Source organism: Ichthyophthirius multifiliis, assembly GCF_000220395.1.
Source record: "Ichthyophthirius multifiliis unplaced genomic scaffold scaff_1120509249393, whole genome shotgun sequence".
NCBI lineage: Eukaryota > Ciliophora > Oligohymenophorea > Hymenostomatida > Ichthyophthirius > Ichthyophthirius multifiliis.
The window spans coordinates 341,121-363,862 of record NW_004087746.1 but is presented as its reverse complement, the minus strand read 5'-3'; the positions used below and the strand labels follow the sequence as shown (position 1 = coordinate 363,862).

The 22,742-nt window shown below is 15.0% G+C and overlaps 6 protein-coding genes across 6 annotated transcripts, besides 32 other annotated features; 3 read left to right on the top strand and 3 right to left on the bottom strand. All coding sequences in view use genetic code 6, as the record gives it.

Annotated features, from left to right (window-relative positions):
- Positions 1-9: 9 nt before the first annotated feature.
- Positions 10-60: a microsatellite.
- A 118-nt stretch (positions 61-178) lies between these two features.
- Positions 179-228: a microsatellite.
- A 67-nt stretch (positions 229-295) lies between these two features.
- Positions 296-343: a microsatellite.
- A 930-nt stretch (positions 344-1,273) lies between these two features.
- Positions 1,274-1,311: a microsatellite.
- Positions 1,277-1,310: a microsatellite.
- A 91-nt stretch (positions 1,312-1,402) lies between the features above and the next one.
- Positions 1,403-1,458: a microsatellite.
- Positions 1,459-1,517: 59 nt separating this feature from the next.
- Positions 1,518-1,567: a microsatellite.
- Positions 1,568-2,032: 465 nt separating this feature from the next.
- Positions 2,033-2,067: a microsatellite.
- Positions 2,068-2,207: 140 nt separating this feature from the next.
- Positions 2,208-2,275: a microsatellite.
- Positions 2,208-2,281: a microsatellite.
- Positions 2,282-4,951: 2,670 nt separating this feature from the next.
- Positions 4,952-5,038: a microsatellite.
- A 141-nt stretch (positions 5,039-5,179) lies between these two features.
- IMG5_001380 (hypothetical protein) lies at positions 5,180-5,627 on the bottom strand (the record flags this gene model as incomplete). Its single annotated transcript, XM_004040165.1, has 2 exons — positions 5,180-5,222; positions 5,275-5,627. 2 exons carry the CDS (start codon positions 5,625-5,627, stop codon positions 5,180-5,182), a joined length of 396 nt encoding a protein of 131 aa, XP_004040213.1.
- Positions 5,628-7,090: 1,463 nt separating this feature from the next.
- Positions 7,091-7,201: a microsatellite.
- A 723-nt stretch (positions 7,202-7,924) lies between these two features.
- Positions 7,925-7,958: a microsatellite.
- Positions 7,934-8,005: a microsatellite.
- Positions 8,006-8,803: 798 nt separating this feature from the next.
- Positions 8,804-8,866: a microsatellite.
- A 764-nt stretch (positions 8,867-9,630) lies between these two features.
- IMG5_001370 (hypothetical protein) lies at positions 9,631-10,140 on the bottom strand (the record flags this gene model as incomplete). The annotated part of the gene is made up of 1 exon (XM_004040164.1): positions 9,631-10,140. The coding sequence occupies one exon, from the start codon at positions 10,138-10,140 to the stop codon at positions 9,631-9,633; it is 510 nt and encodes a 169-aa protein (XP_004040212.1).
- Positions 10,141-10,818: 678 nt separating this feature from the next.
- Positions 10,819-10,896: a microsatellite.
- Positions 10,897-11,188: 292 nt separating this feature from the next.
- Positions 11,189-11,240: a microsatellite.
- A 117-nt stretch (positions 11,241-11,357) lies between these two features.
- Positions 11,358-11,442: a microsatellite.
- Positions 11,443-12,826: 1,384 nt separating this feature from the next.
- Positions 12,827-12,878: a microsatellite.
- Positions 12,879-13,407: 529 nt separating this feature from the next.
- Positions 13,408-13,468: a microsatellite.
- Positions 13,451-13,488: a microsatellite.
- A 27-nt stretch (positions 13,489-13,515) lies between these two features.
- Positions 13,516-13,561: a microsatellite.
- Positions 13,562-14,735: 1,174 nt separating this feature from the next.
- Positions 14,736-14,775: a microsatellite.
- Positions 14,771-14,821: a microsatellite.
- Positions 14,797-16,045, bottom strand: IMG5_001360 (hypothetical protein; the record flags this gene model as incomplete). The annotated part of the gene is made up of 4 exons (XM_004040163.1): positions 15,688-16,045; positions 15,516-15,586; positions 15,101-15,302; positions 14,797-15,039 (listed from the first exon to the last, which is right to left on the bottom strand). The coding sequence occupies exons 1-4, from the start codon at positions 16,018-16,020 to the stop codon at positions 14,797-14,799; spliced, it is 849 nt and encodes a 282-aa protein (XP_004040211.1). The 5' UTR covers positions 16,021-16,045.
- Positions 15,354-15,458: a microsatellite.
- Positions 15,355-15,455: a microsatellite.
- Positions 15,387-15,453: a microsatellite.
- Positions 16,046-16,396: 351 nt separating the features above from the next.
- Positions 16,397-17,171, top strand: IMG5_001350 (hypothetical protein; the record flags this gene model as incomplete). Its single annotated transcript, XM_004040162.1, has 3 exons — positions 16,397-16,764; positions 16,956-17,105; positions 17,156-17,171. The coding sequence occupies 3 exons, from the start codon at positions 16,397-16,399 to the stop codon at positions 17,169-17,171; spliced, it is 534 nt and encodes a 177-aa protein (XP_004040210.1).
- A 271-nt stretch (positions 17,172-17,442) lies between these two features.
- IMG5_001340 (radial spoke head protein, putative) lies at positions 17,443-19,215 on the top strand (the record flags this gene model as incomplete). The annotated part of the gene is made up of 7 exons (XM_004040161.1): positions 17,443-17,724; positions 17,772-18,072; positions 18,146-18,285; positions 18,329-18,629; positions 18,742-18,881; positions 18,941-19,060; positions 19,114-19,215. 7 exons carry the CDS (start codon positions 17,443-17,445, stop codon positions 19,213-19,215), a joined length of 1,386 nt encoding a protein of 461 aa, XP_004040209.1.
- Positions 18,092-18,129: a microsatellite.
- Positions 18,670-18,716: a microsatellite.
- Positions 18,874-18,921: a microsatellite.
- Positions 19,175-19,211: a microsatellite.
- A 577-nt stretch (positions 19,216-19,792) lies between the features above and the next one.
- Positions 19,793-19,844: a microsatellite.
- A 389-nt stretch (positions 19,845-20,233) lies between these two features.
- Positions 20,234-22,269, top strand: IMG5_001330 (hypothetical protein; the record flags this gene model as incomplete). Its single annotated transcript, XM_004040160.1, has 3 exons — positions 20,234-20,651; positions 21,068-21,314; positions 21,933-22,269. The coding sequence occupies 3 exons, from the start codon at positions 20,234-20,236 to the stop codon at positions 22,267-22,269; spliced, it is 1,002 nt and encodes a 333-aa protein (XP_004040208.1).
- Positions 22,270-22,742: the final 473 nt, after the last annotated feature.

Sequence of the window (22,742 nt, the reverse complement as noted above, 5' to 3'; positions counted from 1 at the left end):
CCTTTTTACATAATAAATATTATAATAATAATGAATATATTATCACATAATAAAATATATATTTAAATAAAATAATTATATGTAAAAATTTTTAAATAATATAAAATATAACATGAGTTTTAACATTATATTAGTTGAAAAATTTAAAAATAAATTTTACTTTTTATTAAATAGAAAATATAAATTCTTTATTAGAAATAAATTTTATATAAATATATTTATTATAAAAAATATAAATATTTGTTTTAAATATATAATACTAATCTTCAATACTTATTTATAAAATTCAAAATCTATATATATAATTAATTATAAAATAATATATATCATTATATTGATAAAAATGAAATTATACCATAGGAAAAATCTAAACAAAAATTTATATATTGGATAACTATAATTAATTACTTTTTGAGTTTAATTTTTTATATATTAATAGCAAAATCTAAAAAATAATTATTAAAATTACGAATGATCACATATTAAAATAACATAAAAAAGAATGAAAAATATTAGTTTTCATATAAATTTTTACAATAAATCTAATTTTATTATTTTATTTTTTCTATTTTAAATAGTAATTTATTAGTATGTTTTGTAAAAAACTTTTTGAAATGATATAATATAAAACTACTAAAAATTTAATTATATTTTAATGATAAAATTCATTATAAGTTTTTATTAAATAAAAGAAATATATCGACTTCATATAATTTTTTTTAAAATAATATTGAAAAAATTGGATTTTTTTTATTTTTTCTATCATATATATAAAATTTAATCAATATTAAAAAAATTAATAATAATTATATTTTATTATATTATATAATAAAAAAAATTATATATTGTATCTTTTTCAAAATAAATAAATTTAATTTTCTTTTTTTATATTAAATAGATTTAAAAATGGATGAATCTTAAGAAGTTTATTTATAATCAAAAATGAATAAATAATAATAAAATGAAATTTATAAAACTTAGTTTAATACAATAAATTATTTAAATTTGCATTACATATATGAAATTTGCTCATAAAAATGCATTAAGTAATAATAATTATACGAAAAAAATCTAAATAATGATGAAAAAAAATGTTTAAGTTATTGTTTTGATTATAAAAATTAAACATTTAATAAGTTTATGACAACTTTAAGTAAAGAATATTATTAAAATACATGAAATTAAATATATAAAAAAAAATATGTTTAGTTATTTAAAAATTGTATATAATTTATTTTAACTTTTAGTAAAAAAATTAAAATAATATAATATTTTATTTATATAAAATTATTTTATAACTAAAATTATTTAATTAATATGTAAAAATAATAATAATATATAAAATAAAAAAGTAGTTAAATATAATTATTCATTATCTTATTTGATTGAATAAACAATTATGTTATATAATTTATAAATTTTAATATATATTATTGTATAAATTAATAATTTATATTACAAATGTAAAAAAAAAATAATAAATATAAATTTAAATATATATATATATATATATATAAATTTTTATATATTCAGATTTATTTTAATATATTAATTTATACTAATATATATTAATAATACAAATAAAATGTTAATTAAATAAAAATCTAATATTATTTTTATTTTTTTAAATTAAATAATATATCCAAAAATTAATTATAGTTTTTTTTTATTTTATTAAAATTTTAGTTTATAAATGTTTATATATTTATATATCAATAATTTTTTTTTTATTTTATTTTTATATTAAATAAATTATATAATAATAGTGTTTTAAATTTTATAATCAATAATTTTATTTATTTTAATTTTCGTCTAAATAAAGGCATTTATATGTGTATAAAATACAGTTTTTAATAAGATTTTATATTTAAAATATTATAAATTTATGTTTAAATCATATATATAAAAACTTGTATAAAATTTAAAAAAATGTAATGATTAAAATAAAATAAAATGATTAGATTATAATACAATTATTTTATTATAAAAGTAAATTTTATAAGATATTATATCAATTAAATTTAATAAAGTTTATATATATATATATATATATATATATATATATATGCATTATCTAAAATTACAAATATAATATGTACTTAATATATTTTCAATTTTTACACTTTTTTAATAAATCAATAAAAAAAAATTAATTTATATATTTAATAATATTGCTTAAATCGTTTAATTTTCTAATTGTAAAAAATAAAAAATAAAAAAAAATTATATTATATTATATTTTTCAAAAAAAAAAAAAAATTAAAATATTATATTTATTTTTTTTATAAAAAATAATTCATTTACTCTTTTAATTATTAATTTTGTATTTATTAACAGGAATCTTTATAATATTTATATAATTCCTCAATATTTTAACATAAGTCATAAAATATGTTTTAAATAAATTACGAAGGCGATGATTAATCTATTTTTTATAATAAAAATTATAAATTCTCTTAATAATAATTATAACAATTATTATCTTTATTATCTTAATAATTCTTCTTAGCTATAAAAACAAACAAATTAATTTATTTTTTATTAAATTCTTTTATTATTATTTCTACTAGAATTTTAATTATTCCTTCAAAAATCTCATTTTTGTTTTGAAATTTTTAATTCAATTTCCATAAACAATCACAATATTAAAAACACTTTTTTTTATATAAAAAATATATATATTTTTTTAAGAAATACTAATTATTTATTTTATTATAATTCATAAATTCTACAATATAAAAATTAACATTCTATAATATTTTACACATATAAATCTTAGTTTTATCTAAAAAATTCTAATGCAATTTCAAGATAATCAATACTTTCATTAAATTACCCTTTTATTTATTTACTTTTTTTTATTTTATTTTTAAACAAAAAAATACCTTTTAAAAATAACAAATTAGCTAATTATTAACATAAATTTGCAAATTTTTCGTACCTTAAATTATTAACTTCATAAATTTCAATAGCCTTAACAAGAAAAACTATAGATTCATCCCAAAGATTCATATTCTAATAAACGTTAGCCAGATCTTTATATGTATCGGCATTAAATATATGAAATTCCCCAAGACATTTTTTTGAATTAATTAAACTACTTTTATATAATGCCACAGATTCATCAAACTATTTTTTCTGTAAATAAAAATAACCCAAAACACTGTAAAAAAGTGAAAAAAGAGGATGAAAAAATCCAAAATTCCATTGTATAATTTACACCCCTTAATCAAAAAATTCTATACATTTTTCCTCTTGAAAAATTTTTGCGTTGATAATATTTATAATAGTTTTAATTAATTAGACATTATTAAATTTTTTATATAGACTTAAAATTTCTAAGGATTTATGTAATGATTCTTCATATTTTTAAAATATTAATAATAAATCAGTTTAATCATTATTTAATTATATATAAATTTAATCTTCATTTTGAGAATTTTTCAGTGTATTTTTTAACATTATTTAAGTTTTTAATTTTTCAAAAGCCTCCTCGTATTATTTTTCGTTTTTTTCTATTTACTATTTATAATTAACACTATATTTTTACAATAAACATTCTTTTAAATCAAAAAATTTCTCTTTTACTAAAAAAAATATTTAGTTTTTTTAAAATTATACTGGCCTTATTTGCTCAAAAAAATATATTTTTTCATCCCAAGAAAATTTTATATTACAATTGTATTAAAGAGAATTCAAAAAACTACCGATTTTGATTAAACTACGATCTATTTAACAATTATAATTATACATGCTTTGTATATTTATTATTTATTCCCAAAAAAGATCTGTTTCTTTAGAACAACTTAATATTAAATTCAAAAAATCGATCATATTACATTCCTAAAAATACTCTTTTTGGCAATCTCGGAGTACTTTTTTACATATACGGACACTCATTTCCACTTAGCATATTTATTTTATGTGATAAAGACTTGTTTTTTCAAATATTTCACCTATTTAGGAAATTTTTAGTCCATGTTCATGTAAAATCTACATATTAAAGCATATACATATATAATTTTTTTAATATTATAAAAAAATACTTCTGTAAAAGTGAAAGTATCTAATGGTAAGATTTCACAATTTTCAATTTTTTTTAAAAAAACAAATAAATTTTGGTCATCAGGTTTATTTATGAAATTATCTAATATATTTAAAATGAAGAAAATATTTAAATTTTCCGGTAAAGATTTCTGATTATTATTATTCTTTTTTTATTATTCACATAATCTTAAATCTTCATAATCATTATCTTTTTATTTATATATATTAAACTTCTCTAATTTTATTTATAATTTATTTTCTAATAAAAATATATCTTCTTATATTTGGTTGTCTATTTTGTTTATAAATTAACTTTTAAAATTATTTCCGTAGATTAAAGATTAATCTTCTATATTAGGAATTGCTAAAGCTAGAGCATGTACCCCTTTATATTCTAATAAGCAACATAAAGGGATTCTTAAAGAAAATTTTTTATCAATTTACATTTATTTTAATATAGTATTATTTAGAATATTATAATTTTTAAATTCTATTTTTTTTTTAAAAAATAATTTACAAAATAAAATAAAAATTAAACCTTTTTATAATTATTTTATATCATCTTAATCATAAATTGTTATAATTTCTTCTGGATTTTCAGAAATTCGAATATTTTTAGTTTAAGAATAAGCTAGTTTGAATAAAATATTATCTTAAATATAAATTTTTTAATTATCAAAATTTTATAAATAATGATTTTCTATATTTTAAAACTTTTATTATTATTAAGTATTTTTTGAATATTCAATAATATTTTTGAAAATCTCCTTAGCATTTTCTTTAAATTCATTTACTAAATCAAATATTTATTTTAATAAAGAAATATTAGTTTCTTGATTTTAAATAATATCCTAATCACTTTATATTTCTAGTTATTATAAATATCTATAATTCCATTATTAATTTATTTCTTTTAGTCTATTTTATTATCTTTCATTTTCTATTTATTGTTATTTTTCTTAAATTTCTTATTATTTCTTTTATATTTCTTCCATTTCTTTCAATTATTATCTATTTATTTTCTCTTATTCTTCTTTCTGTTTTCTTTTAATTATGTCTTCATAATCTTCCTCGATTTCTTCTTCTTAAATGACTCCTTACATTTATTTTTTTAAACTATGGAATTCACTATTCAAATTTATATCAGGCTTTTTAAGATATATTAATAATTGAATCTTTTTTATTTTATTTTTTAAAAACAATAAATACATATATATTATTTATTACCCATTTATCTCTTTATTCTTTAGTCTCACATTTAAAATTCCATTTAGTAATTTTTAGTTTTTTCTTCTTCTTTTTTTTGCTATCATCTTCTACCTCTTAATTATCTTCCTCATCTTTTTTTAACTCTAATTCTTCCAGACTAATGTTATTTATAATTTCTGATTTATGAATTTTGTCTATAGTATTAAATATAATGACAAAACTAAGTCCTGATTTATCCTTTTCTACTGGCAAAATGCTTATTATATTTCCCACTAAAACTGTCGATTTTGGCAGTTCTTGTATATTTTCTAAATCTTCTTCTGTTCCATTAAACTTTTTTGGAACTCGTGAATAATATGCTAATACTCCATTTTTTAAAACTAATAGTCTTTTATGGTGATATATACTAGCTTTATTTTTTTATTTATTAATTTGTTTTTTTATTTATATTTTTACAATGGTTTAGCTTTAGAACTATTTCAAAATGTTTAATACTTTTTAAATATTATGATCTACTTTGTAAGTTTATAGAATTTTATGTATATGATTTACTAAGGAAAGGTTTTTGTGGGGTATTTTCGGAATAGATTTAATCGACTGATGTTTGTGATTTAATTAAACTAAATTTTTGTTCAAGTTCTAATTATTTAAATTGATTATTACTCATTTATTTATTATTATTATTTTTAATAATTAAATTAGTATATTTATGAATGATAATTTAAAAATTTTATGAATAATTAATATTTAATATCTCTTTATATTATAATTTTAATATAATTTTTATGTTTTGTTTAGAAATTAATTTATTAAAAAAAAATTTGTACTTATATAGAGATTGATGCGTTATTTATATAAAAAAAAAAACAAATAATATATATTAATAAAATAAATTAAAAATAATATATATATTTTTACTAAACAAATTATTATTAAATACAATTAATCTTATTTTTTATAAAATATAAAAATAAAAAAAAATGTTTTTTTTTTTAATAATAAAATATAAATCTTCAAATACTAAGAGTTTGATATAAATAGTCATTTTGTAGTTAATAGTATAATTATAACTCTAATTATAAAAATATTTATTTATTTAAAAAAAAATTAAATCTAAAAATAAAATAAAAATAGTTTTAACCATAACTGATAATGCAAAATTAATAAAAACTATTAAAAATTCGATATAAATATAATTAATTAATAATTAATTAAAAAAAGATAAGTATAATATTTTTCATTTTCAAATAAAATAATAAATAGAAATTGTTTATACATTGTCATTAGAATATAATTATGATTATATTTGTTAAATATGTTTTGAAATAAAATTTAAATATTTATCAATGAAATAATTAAATTGATATTTTTAAAAATTAACATTAAGGCATTAAATATTATTCGATAGCTTTAAGAAATAATTTTTCAAACATTATTAAAAAAAATATTTTATTGATTTTATTGAATTTAAAAAAGCATATTATATATTTTATTTAATTTTTCAATGCATTAAAAAATTGGAATGTATATTGGCAATTTAAGATAAATTATTCTTTTAATTTTATAAATTATATAAAATATATTATAAGAATATAAATTTATGAATACTATTATATTTAATAAAAAATTTAAAAACTCCTAAATTTAAACTATTATAGTAAATTTTATTGAAAATAGAGAAAATAAAATTTATTATAATACAAACTATTAAGGTAATAAAAATTCTGATATTAAATAATGATTGATGATAATATATATTTTATTAAATAAAATTATTAAATATATTTTATTTTCAATTATTAATATTTAATTTTTAAGATAAAATAAAATATTGTAAAAATATATAGGTATAAAAAAATAGAAAAATATATATATATAAATTAAAAAATAAATATTAATTAAATAAAAATAAATATATAAATAAAATAATTATTTATAAATAAATTTTAAATTTTTATTAATATATATATATATATATATATATTTCTTTCTTTATAAATAATTAATAATATATTTTTTATAAATTAATAAATTTTTTTTTATTTATTAAAATATCATATATTTTATAATATATAAAATGATATAATTTTTTATTAAAAATAAATTTATAAATCATAATTAATTTAATGCATATCAATATAATAATTAATTATATTTATATAAAAAATAAAAATTATTATATATAATTAAATTTTATATATATTTTAATATATTTAAAAAATATAAAATAATTTTAATTCTATACTCAAATTATTAATATAAATAATAATAAAAATGGATTAAATAAATTAATATGAAAATTTATCTACAATTAATATTTAATTTTCCAATTTGTAATTATATATTTAGCTTTTATATATTTGATATTATTTTGTGAATTTTTATCTTTTTAAACTTTATTATTCTTTTTATTTTTGTTGAATAAAAACATTAATATTATAAAATATAAAGCATAAATACAATAAAAAATGCACAAACATTTTTTTTGAATTAATCAAAAGTAATCTAAAGCAATATAAAAAATATAATTATTAATCAAATTTTTGAAACCTTAAAACAATAATAATTTTTTATTCATTATTCTAATTTTGCATATAAATTTCTTTGATAAATAAATTTAACTTAATGTGAAATTTTGTACAATAAACAATTAGAAAAGTATTTAATATAATAATTGAAAAAAAATTAATAAATAAAAAAAACAAAACTTATAATTGAAAATAAAAAAAAAATTAATTAAAAACAAAAATAGATAAAAATCTTATTTAAAATTAAATCACTTTCGGAAGTTTATAAATAAACGTAAAAAAAAAACAGTAATAAATAATAATTAAAATTAAATAAAAAAATTCTAAAAATATATTAAAAATTAGATGCTTTTTCTGAAGAAAATAATATTTTTTTATTATTTTACGTTTACAAAAATAATAATTTATATAAAAATAATAATTTAAATATATTTAATATAAATTCGAGTAATAATAATTTTAGTGTGATTAATTATTTTTTAACATAAGTAAATTTTTTTCAAAGAAATATAGATTAATACTTTGAATCTTTAATTCTTAAAATTATTTTAAGCAAAAGTTTAAAGAAAATTAATATAAATAAGAGTTAAAAAATGCATTATAGGAACATTATTTTTATTTCAAAAATTTAAAATAATATAAAAAAGGAAACAAGCTTAAATGTTCCTTATTTTATCTTTATGAAAATTTAGATCTATATTTATTGAATTTAAATTCATATTTTTTTATATATTTTAATAGCTGAGTATTTATAAGTGATATATATATTTTTTTTTCAAATATAATTTATATATTTTTTTTTGTAGAATTTTACTAATCCAAAAAATATAAATTTATTAAAGCCCTCTATTAATACAAATTAAATAATATAGAAATACAGTTTATTTGATAAGGATTTAAAAGAATTAAATAAAATAAGAAAAGCAATAAATCTTAAGTAAAAGGAAAATTAATTATTTTTGTCATATAATTAATATGAAAATATATTCTAAAAAATATGAATATCATATATTAAAAATATATATTAATATATATAATATGATTAATTTATGTATTATTATATAAATATATATGTGATTAATTTAAAATTGAAGATTTAAATATGAATAATTATTAATAATAATATTTTAGTATTCTATATAAATAGTTTTATGAAAATATTATAAATTAAAATCATAATAAACAAAGTTTTTGCAAATTTTTTAAAAAGTAAATTAATTTTTTATCAGAATATGTTTTTTAATTATATAATTAATTTAATACAATATATTATTTAAAATAATTATCCATAAAAAATCATCCTTTAAATTTAAAATTAAATATATAAATAATTAATTTTATGTATAATAATTAATTGGAATGTTAGAATTTTAAAAATATAAATATATATTTTCAACATTGTTTTTAATTTCTAATTGTAATATTTAATTTTATGAAGATTAAAAAGTTTTAATATATGATTACTTTTTTCTAAAAATACATATTTACTAATAAACATATTATAGTTGATGACTTTAAATTTTTAAAAATAACGAACATATTTTAAAATTGTTGATTTACTCTTATAATCAATCTAATTATTTCAAAAACAATCTAAATTTTTATTTAGTAATTTAATTTAGATTTTATAATATAAATAATTAATTTTAAAAAAGATAAACTATACATATCTTAATTTACAAGAAAAATATAAATAAAAAGAAAATATAAAAATCACGCTATAAAAAAATGGAACAAAAAAAAAAGTAATAAAAATAACAAAAAAACATAAAGCATAAATAATTTAATATAAATATGAACAAAAAAAAAGACGACTTTTAACAATTCCAGAAAACAAAGGATTATTTCATAATTTTAAATTCGAAATACAAATCCCATTCCCCCCTGTAGCATATCCAAAAACATTATATTATTAATTAGATCCAGACAGACATACAAAATCCAAAACATTAAACGCAGAAGTAAAAGAGATTTGCAATTTATTAGTAAACTGTGATTTGGGTTTATCAGTAGATGATCTTAACATGAAACCACATATTTATAACTTATAAGAAGGGTCTAATATAAAATAGGAGGTTATAGACGAAGCCGATTTAGCATTAATAAATGAAGATATACAAATAAGCGATACCGAAGAAAATTAAGAAAATATTTAAGAAAAAGAAAAAGCTTTGATAGATTAATAGAAGAAAATAGAATAAAAAAAAATCTTTAATAAATATAATAATAATAGCAAATGTAATAAAAAATACTTTAATTAAATAAACCCTTATAATAATAAACAAAATAATATACATAATTTGAATAAGTATTAGAAGATATCGAATAAACGTTTTAACCATAAAATATATAACATCCTAAAAATATCTTAAAAGCAAAAAAAATATATAACTTATTACCTTTTAATTAAAATTGTTAAATGGGAGTAATTCAAGAAAATGAATTTTGGGATCATTTATAAAAAGATTAATTTAATTTCAGAATGCTTATAAACGATACATCTATGGAAGATAAAAATATTAAAATGCATAAATTTTATGTTAATTAAGTAAATAAAGATAATAATTAAAATAATATAAATAAAATAATTGAAGAAAACGATAAAATATAAGTTGATAAATAATTCGAATATTTGTTTGAAACAGATGAAGAAGTCGAAATTGTATTTATATATTATTTTAAAAAAAAAAAAAAAATATATGTTATTAGTCAAATTCATAAAATGAATATCAATAAAAATAAAACGAAATTAAAATGGAAAAAATATGTAATTATGTCTATTAAGATTTTTCAAAAACTTTAGAAGATAATGATATTGCTATTATAATTTAAAAAGAAAATAATATTGCGGATTTCTAAAGAGTAAAATTCTATTAAAGATTAGATTAAGAAAGAAAAGATACTTAAATAAACTATTTGAATTAGCAATAATATGATGATGTTTATGATTATAGATAAGATATAGGTAAAAGTATTATTGTTTAAATAATTGATGAAGTAAATATTTAAAATAAAATAAATAGATATAGATTTTTATATATATATATAAATAAATATATATAAATATATATATATATATATATATTTCATTTATAAATAAATATAATATATAAAGAATTTAGATTAGGATGAATAAATTGGTGTAAACATATAAAATTAAGAAAATGATTTTTAAAATTCAGATATGTAAATTGAAGATCTTTTTATAGATAGTATTATTCATTTATTAAAATTACATATATATTTTATTTTTAGATGATGAAATTGAATAAAAAGTTTAATAAACGAATGTAAAAATGAAAGAAGAAATTTAAAAACAATAATAAAATAATTAAATTGATGAAAATTAAGAATCAGAAGAAGAATTTTAATTTTCAATAACTAAAAAATAAAATAATTTATTTTAAGATAATTATTAATATGATAATTAATAATAATAAGATAATTAATTATAATTTTAATCGATTTTAGAATAATAATAATAAAATGATATTATATAAAAAGATTATGATATATCTGAATCTGATTAGTCTTCAGATTCGAAAATATTCACTGACAACGATGATTGAATTTAAATTAAATAATATAAAAATATTAAAATATGAAAATAAAATAATATTTAAAATAATAAATAGTAAAATAGAAATAAATTATAAAAAACTTTTATAAGTTATTTATTAAATTCTTTAATCAATATTTCATTTTATTAATATTATATATATTGACTTTTATTTATCTTAATACCCTTTTTAGCATATTAAAATTTTTATATTTTTTATTTAATTATTTTAATATTCTTTTAATTAAAGTTAATTTAATTTTATAAAAAAAAAATTATAATTATTGCGCAAATTTTTTATTTTTTATTTTTTAAAATAAAAAATTAATTTATTTAAATCATTTTTATTGTATAAATAGTATAAATAATTAATATAAAATTAAATAATTTAATATTAACCATATAATATATATATTTTCTTATATATATATATATATCTTAAATTTTTTATTATTAAATTTATAAAGTACTTAAATTAATACTTTGTTCACTTGCTTTTCTTTAAATACCTTATATATAAAAAAACTCACTAAATAATTAATTCTAAATCAATAATTATATTATTTACATTACTATTTATTTTTAAGTGTTAAACCTTAATATATTTTTTTTTTTCCCATTATATAAAATAAAAAGTGATTAATCATATTTTTCATATTTATAAATTATAATATATTTGTACAAAACAACAATTTCTTCAAGAAGCAATTTTTATTAGTATTTTATAAGAAAAATTCAATTTTTTTATAATTTTAAAATATTTATATATATATTTAAAATTAAATTCCATCTTAGATTTTATTATAAGTTAATAGTTAAACTTTTTCTTCTTAAATTATATTTGTATTCTTCTTATTCTTCATTTAGAAATTTTAAAAAATTCCTTAATTAACTTTTCAATTTTTCGTTTATATTTTTTTATTGTTATTATATTATAGTTCTTTTCAACTTTTCTCTTTAAATCTTAAAGATTTAATTATTTATATATTATTTATAGAATAAGCAAAAATATAATTTATATAATTTTTTATATTGTAACATATATAACCTTCATGTAGATTTGAAGTTATTTTTTTAAATTATATGCATTATATTTATATATTACTTATGTAATTGGTTTACCAAGAAGTATAATCGATTCAATATTTTTTAAATTTAATTTTTTTAATCAATTTATAGTAATTGATAAGAATAAAAACAATTTAAACTTCTTTTTTTAAGAAATAAAGGGAAAAAATATATTATACATATATGTGCTACTACTAAAATAAAAATGATTTAATAAATAAATAAATTGATTTTATTTTAAACAATTAAAGAAATTTCTTTATTTTGTTTTTAGATTGAATATAAACACTTTGTCAAAATATTAAAATATTTACCAAATAAATTAATAAATAATTTTGTCCAGGATTATAAGTTAAAGTAAAACAATTAAAAAAACAAATACTTAAAATAAATGTGCTTATATAAAGATTTTTTTATATTTATTACTATATAATATTTATTAAAATATAAGATTTATTATTATATAAATTAAAAATAAAAGTGTAAAATTATAATTATTATATTAATTAATATAAATATGTAAAAGAAAATAAAAAATTGAAATCATATAAAAGTAATTATATCCCAAAATAATAACAAATATTAGTTTGATAAGTTTTCATTATAATATTATTATGATAATTTTTTTATTTTTTTAAATTATATTAAATAATCTATTATATTTTTTATAATAATAAAAAAAATTATAAATAAATTAATTTCATTATCTTTTTTTTAATTTTCTTTCAATTTTGAAGATTTTTTTATTTAAAAAAAAATTTAAAAGATTTTTTAAAAAGATTCATTTAATATATGTTTCTATTATGTATTAACTATATCTAGAACAAAAATTATAATTACTTTTTACAAAATTATAATTATCATTATTACTTGAAATTTATGAAAATGTTATTAAATATATTTTAATTATAAATAATCTGATTTTTTTTCTAATTTTAATTTTATATATTAATTAATAATAAAAAAATTAGATAAAAAGCTAAAATAATTAAGAATTATAATAATCTATTAATTGATACTATATATATAATTAATTATAATTATATTATATATATAAATATTATTTATTAAATAAATTAATATAAATATAAAGATTTTAATATAAATATTATTAAAAATTATTTATAATAAAATAAAATATTATTTATAAATCAATATATTTAAATTTAATGCCCAAAATGTTTTTTTATTATTTATTTTTTTAAAATTTATCACTTAAAGTTATTATCTTAAAATAAAAACATTATATAATTATAACAATGATATTAGTTAATATAATTATATTAAATATATACAAATAATAAATAAATAAAAAATGAAAAATATATATATAAATATAATTAAAAATAATTAAAATATAAAAAATTATATTTTAGATTTAAAAAACAAAAATAAACAGTAAGTTCTATTAATATAAATGATGCATTTAATAAAATTGTTGATTTAAACAATAAATAATAACTTAATAATGCCATAAAGGATTTATAATATGTAAGTGACAGAATTAAATTAATAGATAAAGTTATAGAAAGAAAAAGATAAATACAAGAAATAAAAGAATTATAAATAATAACAAATATGTCTCCTTTGTTTGATAAAATCAAATTAAAATTAATAAATAAACTAAGTACTAGAAAATAAATTTAAGATTCTCTTAGTTAAAGTTAATAATCAAATTAAAATATTTCAAATAATTATTTAAACTCATCTTAATTATTAGAAAATTAAAATTAGGTAAATATTAATTTTCTTGGAAATTTAAAATTTAATAAAAATCTTAATATAATGAATTAAAAAAAAAAGACAGCTTAATATATTTAAAATCTGAATTTGAAAATATAAAAACAGACAATAAAAAGTTATAATCTAAAAAAAAATATATTACAAACAATATAAATTATAATAAAATGTTCAAAAAGAAAAAAAATTAAATTATAGTTAATAAAAATATACAGAATTTTACAATACATAGGGATAAAATTAATATAAAAAAAATAATCATAATTCTAATCTTAAAATAGAAAGTTATTTGAATTTATTACTTCTTGTGTATGATTTAATTTTTATTATTAAATAAAATATTTATAAAAATAGAAAAGTAAAAACAAAACAAAATAAAAAATTATATATTTTATATATATATATTAAACATATCATAAACAATATAATAAAAATATTAGTTGTGTGGATTTAAAATAAAAATTAAATGATATTTAATTGTTTATAAATAATGTAATATATATAAATTTAATATAGATATAAAAAAAAATTAATATTTTATAAAATAAATAAAATTCAAATAATTATGTTTAATAATGGAATAAATATATATATATATATATATATATATATATATATATATATTATTATTTATTTTTTATATTTTCATTCACTTTTTTCTTATTATTTAACGAAAAGCGCTGTAGTATCTTCTAAATTAAATTTTCCAGGAGTATTTGAATTTTCATATAATTTTAAAAAATAATAATCCTACTGTGCACTACTTAATTCTATATTTGAAGTTTTCATGCATCTTAGAATTTGTTCTTTAGTGCATTTATATGTTTTTTTAACATCTCCTATCATACATAATGTAAATTTCATTAATTCACCATGTTTTATTAATATCTTTTGTATAAAAAATAAAAATTATAAGACAAATATTATTTAATATATATTTAGTTTGTACTTCAGTAATCTATTTATTGATTTCAATTTCTTTTTCAGGTGTAAATAATTTAAGTCTTCCTATTGCAAATTTGATTCTACTTCTCACAATCACATTACTTGCATCCATATTTTTTTTAAATTTAATTTCATCTTGAGTATTATCTTCAATTAAATATCTAGATAATTATATAGATTAGTTATCAGAAAGATTAAAAGGATCACTTAAATAAAATATTGTTAATTAATAAAATAAAAAAAATTATATAAAAAACTTATATATGTATTTATATTGTATATAATTAATTTATATAAATATATATATATATATATAAATATATATATTTATATATATTTTTATATATTTATTTATATTTTTAGGTATAATTTATAATCATTTCTGTAATATTTTTTGTTATTTAATATAAAGATTTTACGCTTATAAGACATTTATAATTTCTTAAATTGAAATTGTTCCTCTTTTTTTCACTTATTCTGTAAAGAAATACTATTATATATTTATTAAAATAATATATTCGTATGTTGAAAAATAATATTTTATTAAAAAAAATGAAAATATATATTTATATATATATATATAAAATTTGCCTAATCTAAAATTTAATCTAAATTAACTTTCTTCAATGATAAAAAATTATTTATTTCTGATGTAATACCTTAAATTTAGTCTGTAGTAATTGCCTTAACATTTATATAAGATTTTTTTTTAGCATTTTAATATTCATATATTTCTTTTTCTCTAGCTAGTTCTTAATAGGTTTTAATGTATTTATAATTTCCTGTTTTTTTAAATTCATTAGATAATTCAATATCATTTAATGAAGAAACATATTATTCATTATTACAATTTTAATTTAATTATTCTTATTAATTTGAAATTTCTTAATTAAAGCTTCCTTATTATTAGTTTTCTTCGTTCATATTTTTTTTTTGTTAATATAAATTAAATAAAATAATTTTATTGGTTTAATATAATTTTATTTCCACAAATAATCTTATAATAAAAAGTTAATTTTATTATTAAATAAAAATTAAATAGTTGAATAAAAAAAATATAGTATATGATTATAATAATTATTATAAAATTTAAAATTTAATTTATTATCATAAGTTTTTTTTTTTTTAATTTAAAAATAATTTTTATTTTTTTATATATTTTAATTAAGTATTTAAATAAAAAAAAGGAAAAAGAAAATTATTTTAAATAAAATTTATAATATAATATCTAAATACTAGATTTTTTATATATTTATTTTATTTTTATAATATACAAATTAATATAATCAAATATATAAAAATGAGTATCAATAGAAATGCAGATAAAAAACGCACAATTGCTTAATAACCTAGAGCAATTATAAAAAAATTAGATAAATCTTAAAAACTTACAGATGAAATGGAAAATGATATAAAAGATGCATTTTAATTTTTTGATACTGATAAAACTGGTTAAATTAATAGAGCATAATTGCGTTCAATATTAGGGAATTTCGCATTTACTAATATGACCATAAAAGAAATAGAAGAAGAATTAAGAAATGAATATTCCGTATCTAAAAATAATTTTTATTTAGAAGAGGTTATTTAAATTATTATCAAAAAATGGTTTTTATATGGAGGTAGGGATAATGAAGCAAATGAAATATTTAAATTGTTTGATAAAAGGTAATTAATAATAATAATAATAATAAAAAAAATATAATATAAATATAATTACTTATTCTTAGTTTACTTTTTTTAAAATTAAAAAAAAATTGATTACTCGGAATTTTTTTTAAATACTTTTAATAAAATAAATTAAAAATACAATGTTATTGTTATTTTTTTAATAATTGTTTATATTTAATTTAAAATAGAAACAAAAACATAATTGGATTGCCTGATATAAAATATTTATTTTCATAATATTTAGATATAAATGTTAATGATTCTGATATTATCGAATTTATATAAGAAGCTGATTTAGATTAAGATGGTGTATTAGATAAAAATGAATTTTGCTCAAAGTAATTAAAATAAAAAAAAATATTTAATCTTAAATTTTAATTATATAAAGACTTGGTTATTTTTGAAAAAAACAAAAAAAACTTAATTTTGATATAATAGCAAATTTTTTATAGATATATATAAAAAATACATATAAATGTATTTATATTTAATTTAAAAACTTTTTTATTTTATTTATCGTTAATTATAATTATTTTAACAATCTACTTAAATAATGTAACTTTTAATTATTATTTTTTTTATATATAAATAATATTAATATTATAAAAACAAAATATTTTTAATTTTTTTTGCTATTTTGTAAATATTAATTTATAAAAAATAAATAAATAAAAAATGTCAGAAGAAGATAATTGTCATTTGATAAATATTCTTAAAAATAATAAATCAAAAGATGGAACATCCCTTTACACAATAATAAATTAAACATTCAATAAAATATTAAATGAAAACGAAGAATACACATAAACATTAGATTTTTATGAATAACTTTAAGATTTTATAAAATAAAATAACTTTGTTTACTCAAAAAGACCAATAGATATATCATTAAATGAAAATGATAAAAAGCCATCAAAAATTTTTAAATGGATTTAATACTGTGAAAAATTAATAAAAGTAACAATAATTAATTTCTATTGTAAAAAATATAAAAAAATAAATAGAATTAAAATATTCATCAATAAATTTTATTCCCTGATTTTTATAATGAAAACGCAATGCTTGAAATAGCAGGAATAAACTTTTCAGAAGAAGAATCATAAATAATTTAAATGTCAATAAGAAGACTCGCAGATTAAAAATAGGCTTCCCAAATAAGATTTTGGGGCAAGATTTTATGTCAATAATAAGATTATTATATTGCTGAAGGTATTACTGCAAATGAAAATGCAGATACTTTACCAAAAGATTGCGAAAAAAAAGGGGAAGGCGCTAACATGTATACATTTTGGGTTACTAATAACCGTAATAATTTATAAAGAAATATAAATACATTTATTTATTATAAATATATTAATTTATAATTTATTAAAATAAGCATTAAAATAATGGGTTGAATTACCTTTAGTTACTCCATAATAAATATAATAAGTAAGATAAATAAAGTATGTATTTACAGGAAATTTAAATAATGAAATTAAAAATTTCCCTCCTTTTTAAGGATAAGAAGCGCATTTTGTAAAATAATTATTTTTTATTTTTTTAAATAAAAAGAAAAAAGTTGAAAGCATAAATTGTAAGAATTTCTTCATCATGTATTTTAGTACCAAAAGGAGTATATGAAGTTAATAGTGAAACTAATAAAATACAATTTCCAGAAGAGCTTTTTAAATATCCAGAATATACTAGTTTAAAAGATTTATCATAATGGTGTCATTTACATTCTTTTTTAAATACTTAAGGAAGAACTACATATTATATTGATCCTGATTTTGATGAAGAATAAAAATTAAAAGCTGAAGAAGAATCAGGAAAAGAAGAAAATAATGCAGATAAATTAAAAGAAATAGCAGAAGAAAAAAGTATTAATATATAAATATAATACATAATTAAATTATTTAATTAATAAAATAAATATAAATTATAATAAAATCAAATATTTTAATAAATAAGCGCCTTATGTAAAAGAGTTAGAAAATGAAGAAACATAAAGCAATTGGTATATGAGAGAATATGGAGATTTGTAATAATTTACTTCTGAAGATTAAACTTCAAATTATGGAGTTACAGTTTTAAGAAATAAAACTTGGTAAGGACATTATACTGTTTTTAATGTAATTTTTATTTTTAATATTAATTATTTTTTTAAATTAACTTAATAATCAAAAAAAAGAATGAAAGATGGTGTAATATATATATTGGATATGGTTTAAAAACTAACTAAAATCCTTTTGTTCCAACATAACCTGATGATTTGTGTGCAGAAGTTGAAGATACAGATGAGTTTTCAGAAGTAAAAAATTATATAAATTTATTTGTATTAAAAATTAATAATTCAATTAAAAGCCTAACCATAAAGATCCACCACCTAAAGAAGATGCTCCTTAAGATGACGAAAATAAAGAATATTAAGATTAAGATTAAAATTAAGATTAAGATTAAGAATGACTTTTTTAAAAAAAATTAAATAAAGATATTATTTTTATAAAAACAAAAATATAAATAAAATTTTTATAAAAATTATGAATTTATTTTTATTTATATTTAATGATATAAATAGAAATTTATTAATATATCTATAATTTTTAAATATATAATAAAAATAATAATTAAGATAAAATATATAAATTTAAAATATTTTAAAATAAAAAAAATATTATTAATTTAAATAGAAAAATAAATTAAATAAAAATTTAATATAAATAATATAGAACTATTTTTAAACATATATCATTAAATAATGTTTATAAATATATATATAAATTATTAAAAATAGTGTTAATAATAAATTATTTAAATTATATTATTTATTTAGATATTTTTTATTTATTAATTAAAAAATAAATGTTTTAATTTTGATATTTTATTTTTCTTATTATTTAATAAATAAAATATTAATTGATTTTTTTATTTTATGTATTTTGTAAAAATTTATAGATATATTATTATTTTTTATATAATATTTTATATAAATGCAATAATTTAATTAGCGTTATTTTATTATTTTCTAAATATTTATTATTTTATATTAAAATAATATAATTAAAAAAAAATATGAAATAAAGAATTAACAAAAACTTTACTATACATTTTAAGTTTTAAACATTTCTAAATATTTAATTTATATTAATAATAAATATATGAAATTATTATATTAAATATAATGTATTTTTTTTTTTTATCAAATAAAATAAAATGAATAATATTTATTTAAATTTATAATTTATATTTTATTTTTTGAAAAAGCTGACTTATTTAACAGAATAAAAAATAAATAATACTAAAACATTATATGATAAATTTGTTTTAAATAAAATATCTAGATCATATATTTAAATAATTTTAAATAAATAAAAATGAATAATATAAAAAACTTTATTTTCTTAATACTCAAATTTTAATACATATATTCATAAATATAATAAAAAGTACCAAGCATAGGTTATCACATATCAAATCGTAAAATATGCACATTAGATTAAAAGACATTGACATAACAAATTAAACTATACCCAATAAACTTTGCACTTTATAAAATACCCGTACTGAATATAAATATTATTGCGGCTCTGATAATGAATACTATGCTGTAATTTAAGGCAGATCATGTTCGGAATTTTTCGCTCCAAGAAAAACGCCATAGAAGCCTTTAATAAGTCCTTCATTATTAAAAGACTAAACATATGCCTGTTTATGTTCTGAAGTTACCGTGAAATGCACAAAAAAAGACAATTGCTACGATTATTGCCCTTAGGATTTAAAATTCGAGAAATATATCATAAACAATACGCCATAAGATTATCTTTACCCGAAAGAAGACGGTTATTTCGAAATTACATAAACTTATTGTAATTGCGGTGGAAGAATTTCCTAAGTAACAGGTGGTAGTTAACTTTAAAAATGCTGCCTTAATAATATTTTTGAGAAAAAACTTTCTTATTGTTATTGCAGCAATGATAATATTATAGAAGTTTATACAAATACCAATTGTTATAAAGAATGTCCTTTTAATGAAAATCCTTCAATGGATCTGCTTAAGTTAAAAAAGATGAAAATTGTTTCATTTATTGTTTTTCAGATTTCTCGCTTTCTTAGTTTGTAGAAAACAAAGGATATATAGGAAGCAATTATAATGGAGAATTTAAATATTTCTGCTATTGTTAAAATAAATATTATTATGAAATAAATTAAAATACTAGATGCTCTGTTGTATGTAATTTTCATTCTTCTTTTCCCGAATATTCTACTACAAAAGCCATACCTGCTGATAGAGTATATTAATACCAAATTTATATAAAAGATTCCCCTTAATTAGGTTATATAGAATATATATATAATTATTGTCTTTGCGACGGAAAAATAATATCTGTAGACCCTATTTTGGGTGAATTACCTAAATGCTGTACTTCAGGTATTTAGAAAGAAACTTAATACTATTGTAATTGTGGAGGAAACTAATAAAAAGTCGAAAAAGGAACATCATGTCTTCAAAATTGTCCCAAAGACTAACCTGCAGCTCAAGTTTTTGTCAAACCGATATAAAATGTGTAATTTTCAAATGTTTATGTCAAGGAATATTAAAATAAGTTAAAGAAACTACAAATTGCTATGATTTATGTAAAGAATCATAATAATATGAAACAATTTAAATTACTGAAAATATAGGATATCATTAATAAAATAAACTTTTCTGTAAATGCGAAGATGGAAGTATACATGATATTACAGGATATATTATTATGCCTGAATGTTGCACTGATCAAACCACATATTAAGAGAATACTTATTTCTGTAATTGTTCGGAAAAATATTTAATTGTTAATCAAAATTAAAGCTGTCTAAACTCATGTCCAATAACATTACCACCTTAAAAACCCCTGAAGAAGGTTTCTAAGGCGATTATATTTGTAGATGTCATGATATGTTAATTTCTGGGAAAACTTAATATTATAACTGTTACGATGAATGTCCTTATTCTTTAATTATAGCCTAAATATTCAATTTAGGCTATCATGAAGAATAGAGAACGTATTGTTGTGCGGAACAGTTAAATAAGAAATTTTGGGTTTTAGGTAAATACCCGCCTGTTGTACATCATAAACATTTGACGAATATACTTATTTTTGTAATTGCTCTAGTAATTTTTATTAAGTCTAATAAAATAGATATTGTATAAGTTTTTGTCCAACTTCTTAGCCTGCTAAACATCCTTATGTGGCACCTGAATATGATCTTTATGGTAATGATTATACTTGCACATGTGGCGACGTAATGAGGAGTGTATCTTAGAATACTAACTGCTATGATCTATGTTCTAAAAGTTTAGTATTTACTCCCTAAATTTTGGATGAAGAAAATCCTACTGTAGAAAACACAAATATCGGATATCATGTTTAAATAAAAAACTACTGTATTCTAAATAGTGGGGAGAAATAAGATGTTACCGAATATATGATTTTAGCCCCTGAATGTGAAGGCAAAGTATTTTCGGAAACAACATGATTTTTCCTGCTAAAAAAGGCTAAAATTGTTATGATTCATGTCCCATTAGACTAGTTGTGAATAATCCTTAAAATCTAGGCTATCATAATTAGGTTAAAATCTATTGTATGTGTGGATCAGAAAAATAGGACATGAAAAACTTTATGATACTTGTACCGATATTGTCTTTATAATAAATTAAAGCATAACAGCTGAAAACGAACCCTTTACAGATAAAGTTGTTTTAACTAAAAAATGCCATAAAACATGTAAAGAATGTCAAAAAAATTCAAGTATTTGCATTTCTTGTAAAAACCCAAACGGTGAGATTTTAAATGGAAGATTTTGTGCATGCAAATAAAATTTTTATCAAGACTAAAATTCTAATGATTTAAAATGTTTAGCTGAAATAACTGGAGAATAACCTATAAATAAATGCGATTGGGAACTGTATAATTACATAATATAAGTAGTTGTAGTTTCCAATTGTAATT